This window comes from Atta colombica, unplaced genomic scaffold (genome assembly GCF_001594045.1).
Source record: "Atta colombica isolate Treedump-2 unplaced genomic scaffold, Acol1.0 scaffold161, whole genome shotgun sequence".
NCBI classification, from domain to species: Eukaryota; Metazoa; Arthropoda; class Insecta; order Hymenoptera; family Formicidae; genus Atta; species Atta colombica.
Genome location: NW_017259252.1, coordinates 88,466 through 98,375, shown reverse-complemented (window position 1 = coordinate 98,375; position 9,910 = coordinate 88,466). Strand labels below are relative to the sequence as shown.

General features: G+C 34.3%; 2 protein-coding genes across 2 annotated transcripts in view; both read right to left on the bottom strand.

Annotated features, from left to right (window-relative positions):
• Positions 1-1,214: 1,214 nt before the first annotated feature.
• LOC108685867 (actin, muscle) lies at positions 1,215-3,634 on the bottom strand. Its single transcript, XM_018190875.1, has 3 exons — positions 3,474-3,634; positions 2,661-2,811; positions 1,215-2,327 (listed from the first exon to the last, which is right to left on the bottom strand). Exons 2-3 carry the CDS (start codon positions 2,784-2,786, stop codon positions 1,323-1,325), a joined length of 1,131 nt encoding a protein of 376 aa, XP_018046364.1. The 5' UTR covers positions 2,787-2,811; positions 3,474-3,634; the 3' UTR covers positions 1,215-1,322.
• A 3,151-nt stretch (positions 3,635-6,785) lies between these two features.
• Positions 6,786-9,910, bottom strand: part of LOC108685868 (actin-5, muscle-specific) — a 4,688-nt gene continuing 1,563 nt past the window's right edge. The window contains exon 2 of the mRNA XM_018190876.1: positions 6,786-8,185. Coding sequence (XP_018046365.1) covers positions 7,029-8,159 — 1,131 coding nt within the window. The 5' untranslated portion in view covers positions 8,160-8,185 and the 3' untranslated portion in view covers positions 6,786-7,028. The remainder of the gene's footprint in view (positions 8,186-9,910) is intronic.

Sequence of the window (9,910 nt, the reverse complement as noted above, 5' to 3'; positions counted from 1 at the left end):
TTTAGAAGATTCATATTATGTTTATTTATAGTCCTTTAATTTTTAAGCGAATTTTTAATTATCGTTTTTGCGTTAATTGAAAATGTACTGTCACTCCTTGTTTGGCACAGAAAACTCCTTATCTAGCATATGTTAAAAATGTTAATTTCAATGCAATTATCTTTTGCTTGATTATTCTTTCGTCAAAATACGTATGTATAGAAAATATCATTATTTTCAAATAGTAAAAGCTTCAAACAAATCTTAAGAAAGTCATTTTGCGATACAACCATCTTAAAAAAAAACTTAAGAATTTAAATAAATTTAAATAATAGAAAAAATTTAAATAATGTTTTTAAGCTCTCATGCAACCATAATATAAACTGTATCGTATCATCAAATAAAAATGGATTTGCAAGCCATCAGTTTGCGCTTTAATTATCTCGAATATACTAATATCAAAGTCCATTTTATATTCAGGATATTTAAATATATTTCATTTTTCTGAAAGAACATTGTCATGTTCTAATCGTTTTAGTGTAAAAGTGAAAAATCGAGTTATATAATACATTCTATGATCGCACAAAGGTGATGAGTTTCTTCTTTAAAATCACAGATAATATATACACAGATAATATATATACGTGCAAAATTATCATTGTAAAATCAACAAGACTTTATATAGTTTAAAATATACAGTTATTACATAACATATGATTTTATTATAATTACATTGGTATAAGGTACAATAAGAAGAATCTGCTGGGCAACAATGAGTAGATGTGGTCGACAATGGTCGTCCGTATAATTTATCGATAATTATCTTTACAAATGTCGCAAATGTCGCTTATACAATCAACAGCAAGCGAGTGTGTATCTTCATATACACGTACATATGTGATATATGTGTATGTGTGTGATGATTCACCGAGGAAAAGCTTGTTGCTCAGGTTAAGGAAACTATATCAATAAATTAATTAACGTTTGTAAATATACAGTTGTGTTATATAAACTATAAAGAAAGAAATAAAAATAGATGTACTTTTAATACAGTTTGGTAAATGTGTAACATAAAGGCACTTGAATAACTGTCTTATTCTGTCATCTTTTATACTTAATTTTCCCCTATCTCTTTCTCTTTCTTTTTCTCTCTCCCACTCTCTTTCTTCATCCATCTCTTCTTTTCCTCTTCTTTTCTCGTGTTTTTTAATGTTGTAATGAATATAATGTAATAAAGTATGATTGTGTCTATTGAGAAGAAAATAAAGAAGAGGTAAAGAAGAAAAATGATAAAGGATGAATGTGATTGGTGGATGAACATGATAGATTCTGGACACGTGTCTTTAAAAGCACTTGCGGTGGACAATGCCAGGACCAGATTCGTCGTACTCCTGTTTAGAAATCCACATCTGTTGAAACGTGGACAGGGAAGCTAGAATGGAACCACCGATCCATACAGAGTATTTCCTCTCGGGAGGAGCGATAATCTTGATCTTGATGGTTGAAGGCGCAAGAGCGGTGATTTCCTTCTGCATACGATCGGCGATACCGGGGTACATGGTAGTACCACCAGAAAGGACAGTATTAGCATAAAGATCCTTGCGGATATCAACGTCACATTTCATGATAGAGTTGTAGACGGTCTCATGAATACCACAGGATTCCATACCTAAGAAGGAAGGCTGGAAAAGAGCTTCAGGACAACGGAACCTCTCGTTACCGATGGTAATGACCTGACCATCAGGTAACTCGTAGCTTTTCTCAAGAGAAGTGCTAGCGGCAGCGGTGGCCATTTCTTGTTCGAAGTCCAGAGCGACATAACAGAGCTTTTCTTTGATGTCGCGGACGATTTCTCGCTCGGCCGTAGTAGTGAAGCTATAGCCTCTTTCGGTGAGGATCTTCATGAGATAATCAGTAAGATCACGACCAGCCAAATCCAGACGAAGGATAGCATGAGGAAGAGCATAACCTTCGTAGATAGGTACGGTGTGGGAGACACCGTCACCGGAATCTAGAACGATACCGGTGGTACGACCGGAAGCGTATAGGGAAAGGACGGCCTGGATGGCCACATACATAGCTGGGCTGTTGAAGGTTTCAAACATGATTTGCGTCATCTTCTCGCGATTAGCTTTTGGATTTAAAGGTGCTTCAGTGAGAAGAACAGGATGTTCCTCTGGTGCAACACGCAATTCATTGTAAAAGGTGTGATGCCAGATCTTCTCCATGTCGTCCCAATTAGTAATAATACCATGTTCTATAGGATACTTTAATGTCAATATACCTCTCTTACTTTGCGCCTCGTCACCAACATAGCTGTCCTTTTGACCCATACCGACCATCACACCCTGTAAACAAATGGAGAATAATCTAGCTAAGAATTATATTTCTTAGTTTGAGTTGAAACGTTACGTTAAAATATCGAGTGTGAAAAAATGTGCGTGCGCGCGCGCGCGCGCGCGCGTGTGTGTGTAAATATATATATATATATATATATATATATATATATATACACATAACTATATTATTTTTTTGTAACATAAAAATATTAAGATAATATATACATATAATGATATAAAAGATAATATAAGATATGATATAAATATCATTATATTATTTATAATATTTAAATTAAATTGACGATTGGTTTCTCTAAATGAGAATTCAATGTTTTAACCAACCTGATGACGAGGGCGGCCAACGATGCTAGGAAACACAGCACGCGGTGCATCATCCCCTGCGAATCCAGCTTTGCACATACCAGATCCATTGTCCACGACTAGTGCCGCAACATCATCGTCACACATCTTAGTTAGCCGTTACTGTTACTTTCTGCAAATACACAGCGCAAAATGCAGAAGAATTTTGAAGGATAAGTTTAAATTCACGATCTAATTAATTAACTCATGGAATTAATAATTACAATTTATATGTTAATAATTACACCATAAAAAGAAAAGTTATACAGTTATTTTACATTACTTTGAAAATATTCAGAATAAATTTGAAAAATATTTATATTTTTTAATGAATGAAAAAAGATCAGAATTAATTTTAGTTATAAAAGCTCAAGATGATAATAGATTTTTTTAGCTTTGAACTATTATTGCGTTCATATTTATCATATTTATCAGCACAGTCACTAAATATCACTTTACGTCATATACGATTACGCAAACCTCACTCAATTCTCACAGTTCTTAAAAATTTTCGAAAATTATCGATCTGATCGGTCCTAATGATGCTTCCCATCAACTGACACTCCAAAGCTCTCTGAGCTAAAGCTCTAACTCAGTTTTAACTCAGTACCATTTATTCGAATCACTACAGAGCTTGAATATCAATTGATACTAAAGATCCTCACGATTTTAGCGAAACTTAAAAGAAAAAACTTAGAAGAGATTTTCAGAATCGGGATTTTCGATGCGCGTGAACCAAAGTAGATCAATGTGGTTCGCGATTTTTTATAGGAATAATGAGATATGATGATTTACCGTTTGCTAAGACTCGAAGAAAAGAGATCGTTTAGGCGACGATCGTTTAGGATCGCGTATAACGTCGTGCAAGAGGCTGGCGAGAGCGGCAAGTGGCGTGGTACCGGCTCCGTGGGGTCCCTTTATCCATATCGGTCAGCGGCCGAAAATAGCAATCCGCCCCTTACATGGAAATCGGCTGTTCGCGTTAATGTCGGGCTGAGAGCCCGCGCCGCCCATTCTAGTCAGGCTAGTCCTTAGTTCGCCCTAAAGAGAGGAGCAACGGTGAAGAGAGAGAGGAGTGAAAAGAAAGAGAGAAGACGCCGAAACATCTTGCTACGGCGGTGGTGACGACGTCAACGTGGTGGTGACCAACGGCCCCTGAATCCAAATAAGGACTCGTTACGCGACAGGGCCGTCCATTGTTATCGTGGGCCTCGGTGAAGAAATAAAGAAAAACAAGGAATAAGATGTGGAAGGGTCGAAAATAAGCGAGATTCGATGAATAAAATCTTATAAAATAGGATGTAGTAAAGCTTAATTAAAGAAACAGAGATTCAAGCAAAATAAAAAAAAATCTGTGTTCAAGAAAAGCAAACTTTAAAGGACTAACTCTATTGAAGATCAAGTCTCGAAAAATATGAACTAAAAATATTTAATCTTGAAAGAATAAATTTCGAAATATTGAACTTTTAAGTACGAAAGAATCAAGTTTTTTTAAATATTTTGATTTCGAAAAAGTAAACTTTGCAGAATAACTAGTTCGCTATGATGAGTTGAGAATTCTGAAATGACATCTTGTCCTATATTTTTCAAACAAAATTGATTTTACAATGCAAAAGACAAATCTTTTTTTTTTAGAATGGAGTAACAGGTTTAATTAGTGATTAATTATCTGAAAAATAAATACTTTCGCCTTTAGTTGTCATTCTTTCATACAGAATAGAGATTATTTATGAAATGATTAAGATTGCACTGCCAAGAATAATAACTCACCAATTCTTGGCGCGTGTTATTAATATTGGCAGCGTTCCCAGAATCCATTGACATAATATGATATTCAAATATATTAGCAGGAAAGAATACTAGTACAGCTAACGGACAAAACTGTAAATTTGTTATAATTGGCAGGTGCACGGGGCAACTCACTTGCTTGAGCCATCGTAAAAATCCCCTCTTTTACCTTTCATCATCGGCTAAGCCGATGCTGATGTTGTTTCGCATTGTCCAGTTTCAACCCCGTAAGGGCGCATCTTTTATTGTTGAATCTCTCATTCGTCATTATTACATTCATCATCAGGACCATGAGTGAAAAGGCTAATCTTTACCAGGAAAAATATTGAAGGTGAATCTTATTCTGTTCTTTTTACTTCAAAAAAGGAAAAATTAAAAAATAAAATCCTTTGGGACGATTTAATTAGAAAGATTTAATTAGAAAGATGATCGCATCTATTGGAAAAATTTAGAATCCTTTTACAGTTATCATTACATTTATTTAAAATTTCATATCATGTCATTAATTTGAGATCTAAAGACATGAAAGAATTTATAACTACTGTAATTATAGAATAATTTAGCAGCAATTAAAGCATTCGCAAGAATTATGTATGATTCTTCGTATGAGAATGTGCAGTATAATTGACTTATTAAACACAATTACTTTTCTCTAGTTGTATCTAGCCATATTATACAATAAAATATTATGTTATAATATTGTTTCTGTTGATGAAACATGTGATATCGCAAAATTGTATCTTGGATTTTAAGCATTTCTGTGAGAAATGATAATGGAATTGATGTCGATTCGACGCCGAAATCATCAAATCAATGTCGAATTGACGTCGATTCGACATTGATTTGATGATTTTGAATTTCATTGTTATTTCTCACCGGATTGGAAGCAGTCAGATGTTTGAAACATCTTCGATTATATTTTGTGTAATCTTGATTAAGCTTTACTTTTCATGTAATATTGTCATATTACATATGACAATATTACATGAGGTAATACACATTTATTTCTGAGTCTATATATCTTGCTACAGAATTAAAAATAATCTGAGTGATAAAGAAGAATACAATTTTCACTTTTATACGATCAATTTTGGGGATTATTTTATTTCTACATTACTTCATCAATTTTTTTTTCATACTGAAAATTATCACAATAATGACGCAACTCAAGAAAAATTGGTATATATTGATTAAAGTAAAATCTTTATTCATATCATTACGAAATAGTCAATTATAATTCAATCATTTAAAAATTATTTAGAGTTATTGATTTCAACTCTCTGAATTAATTTTTAAATAATCGAACTGACGATATCTTACGACGTAAATAAGGATTTTATTAACTTTTTTTGCATTAATTTTTCCTAAAGCGTTTTCTGTAGCGTTATTATTATGATAACTTTCAGTTTCATTAAAGAAGAATACATAAAAAAATGTAGAAATAAAACAATCTCCGAACGAGTCGCGAGAAAAGTTGTCCCTCCTTTGGAAAAACTTATAATTGCATTATAATTGTGATTTAAATCAAATTTCTAACATATTAATAAAAAATAATGTTGATAATTGTACCACTTTTGTGAAGAAATCGATGAGAAAACAAGTTCCAAGATATATGATACACGTTTTTATTTTGAGTCGTTGCGTTGTACGTACACGAACATAAAACAGAGTTCCGCGCATCCATCTTTGCACTACTAAATTCATATCTGCGCTAGTGCTACTTTTATTTTAATTTTTATCTACAGTCCAATAATTATAATAAACATATTTTTTATTTTGATCATGCAATATATACAACAACGTGCATTACATGCATATTTTATATCAGTTATGCACAAATTTCAAATCTAATAGTTTTCATGCTTATCGTTAGTATAATTTTATATCGTTATACAATGACATTTTAAAACTTTAATAAGCAGATTTTTATGAAAAAGAATGTTTTTAATGGCTTTATTTCTTTCGAAGAATTCTAGCCATCAATTATACATTTATGATTTACAAAGCATATAAATGTGTACTTTCACGTTTATAATAGTTTTATACGTCTCAATTTTATCGACAGTAAATACAAATTTAAAGAAAGAATTAAAAAAGATTCATTTAGATCAAGAAAGTAATAGATTATTTTTGTTATTAAATTGATTAAATGATTAATTTATTTAAGTCATAAGCCAAAGTTGGTTTATATAAATAAAAAGTAAAATATGTCCCCTTTCACACATACACACGCGTGCGCGCATATTAATCCAGTTAAATATTGCTAATCAGTATTTGTGCAAATATAAGGATATTGAAGAATGATTACGAATTGCTCGATTGTAAGAGAGAATATAAGATTGATTTATTCCATAGACGTAAACTTATATACAAAAGATGACGTATATGCTCGTATAATAGTTGTTGATAAAAGACTTGCCGCAACGGACCAATTACGACAACAGAATATTTGACTAACGGAGACCCAACTAGACGAAGCGATGCGGCAGTGAACGGTACAACTTAGGGAAAGGTGTAGCAATAATAACAATAATAATAGTGAATAGCATCGAGCGTAATTGCTTAGAAGCACTTGCGGTGGACGATGCCAGGGCCAGATTCGTCGTACTCCTGTTTGGAAATCCACATCTGCTGGAAGGTGGACAGAGAAGCCAAAATGGAACCACCGATCCATACGGAGTATTTCCTCTCAGGAGGAGCGATGATCTTGATCTTGATGGTTGAGGGCGCAAGGGCGGTGATTTCCTTCTGCATACGGTCGGCGATACCGGGGTACATGGTAGTACCACCGGAGAGAACATTATTGGCGTAAAGATCCTTACGGATATCGACGTCGCACTTCATGATGGAATTATAGACGGTTTCGTGAATACCGCAAGATTCCATACCCAGGAAGGAAGGTTGGAAGAGAGCCTCTGGTGTGCGGAACCTCTCGTTACCGATGGTGATGACTTGACCATCGGGTAACTCGTAGCTCTTCTCGAGAGAGGTGCTGGCAGCAGCGGTGGCCATTTCCTGTTCGAAGTCCAGAGCGACATAACATAGTTTTTCCTTGATATCGCGGACGATTTCTCGCTCAGCCGTGGTAGTGAAGCTGTAGCCTCTCTCGGTGAGGATCTTCATGAGATAATCAGTAAGATCGCGACCAGCCAAGTCCAGACGGAGGATGGCATGAGGAAGGGCGTAACCTTCGTAGATAGGTACGGTGTGAGAGACACCATCACCGGAGTCCAGGACGATACCGGTGGTACGACCGGAAGCGTATAGGGAAAGGACAGCCTGGATGGCGACATACATGGCCGGGCTGTTGAAGGTTTCGAACATGATTTGCGTCATCTTCTCGCGATTAGCTTTCGGGTTGAGAGGTGCTTCAGTGAGGAGGACAGGGTGTTCCTCTGGAGCGACACGTAATTCGTTGTAGAAAGTATGATGCCAGATCTTCTCCATGTCATCCCAATTGGTGATGATACCGTGCTCGATTGGGTATTTCAATGTCAGAATACCTCTTTTGCTCTGGGCTTCGTCACCTACGTAGCTGTCCTTTTGACCCATACCGACCATCACTCCCTGATGGCGAGGTCGACCAACAATTGAGGGAAAGACGGCGCGAGGAGCATCGTCTCCGGCGAAGCCGGCTTTACACATGCCGGAGCCATTGTCTACGACCAGAGCAGCTACTTCGTCGTCGCACATTGTTGTTTTTCTTTGATTTTAACGCTCTGTAACACAAATTATAATGTCTCTTACTCTGTAATTTGTAATTTTTGTATATCAATTTTAAACGGTAATCATTTATACTGGCTGTCATTACAGTTTTTCTAATAGAAATTATTGTTATATTATCATTTTCTGTAAATATTTACATTATTTATCACTAAAGTTATCACTAACTTTATGCTCATTCGATAGAATAATAGTTAGAATTTTATGAATTTAACAATAAATTATAAGTAAGTTATAATTATTATAATTTAAAATGTTATTTTAGTATTCCATTATTCCATTATTCACACATTATTCCATTGCATAAACAATAATAAAATACTAAGAAAAATAAATTAAGATAAAAAATAAAAATAGTTTTTTTCATAAAATCACATCTTTTTTCCTTTAATATTTTCTCTTGAACAAAATTACACACATGTAATTAATAAAATATCAATTAAATAATTCTGCTACAGTTATTCAATTCTTTGCGAATAAAAATTTTAAATTATTATATTATTTAATAGCAAGAGAAAATAGTATAAGCATTAAAAATAATAACTTGATATCTAATTATAGTTTAATTGCAGATTTTTTTCAAGATTTTTCTGGAGAAACTTGCATAATTTTTTACGCGAATAAAATATTCAGATTATTTTAAAGTTTGGAGTTCAAAATTAAGAAGCGATAGAAAAAAGTATTCATATATTTGATGATAGTTGGACGAATTTCGATAAAGCTAGTCTCCGGTAAGCGTTGTGCGAAGCCAGAATTGACCTAGTTGCCTATAAAGCGGTAGGCAAAGCGGTCTCGGCGTCGTGGCGCTATTTTTGCCTGGCGCGTCGCTAACTTTAGATGTACGGCCGACGGACGCTCCCTAATAAGTTCAAGCGACGATTATGGTGGCTGATGCTACCACTACCGCCGCCGCAGCCGACGATGACGACGGATAAAACATAACGTCCCGCCGCGAGGCAACGCCGAGCATGCCAAAATTATGCCTGTGGAAAAGGAGCAAAACGCGATCGCGCGGCCGAAGACCTCGACTATGCAACTATGAACCCAATCACGAAGAAACGGTCATTTGTCCCACGTTCGTATGTATGTATTCGCTTTTATGACCGACACTGGTAACGTTTAGGTAGTTTAACGTTAACGCTAATGTCAACTTATAACTCATCAGTTGTAATTCTAGATTTTAGAAAGAGCTTAAGAGAGGCGGTCGAGCTATGTTTAAAGTTAAGCGACGTTGAGGGAGGATTCTTAGAAAAATGAGTATAATTTTAGGAATCAACTGAGAAGACAGTTAAGGGATGCAATCCACAGAAGTCCACGAGTCCTTTTATGGTCATCGAACGATCCGCGACGTAATATATGTGATTCATAATTTTACTGATTCAACATTTTTTTAGCAAAAGAAAATATTAAATGTTTAAATGAAATGTTAAAATGTTTTAATTTTTGTAAAATAATTTCTACATTTTTTAAATTTAGATTTTTTTTTAGTATTTCGATTTTTTTTTATAGATTGTCAGGAATTTCTATCCCGATATTTTGGAATTATATTAAGTTAGTGAAAGTCTAAATAACTTTTAACGCTTCTATTATTTATTAAAAATTCTTCTTTTTATTCATATTTTATTAGCTAATTTTGCTTATATTTCAATTTTCTTATTTATTAAATCTTGCAAGGATAATTTATTAAGGCTAATTACATTAAAATAATTTATCTCAACAAA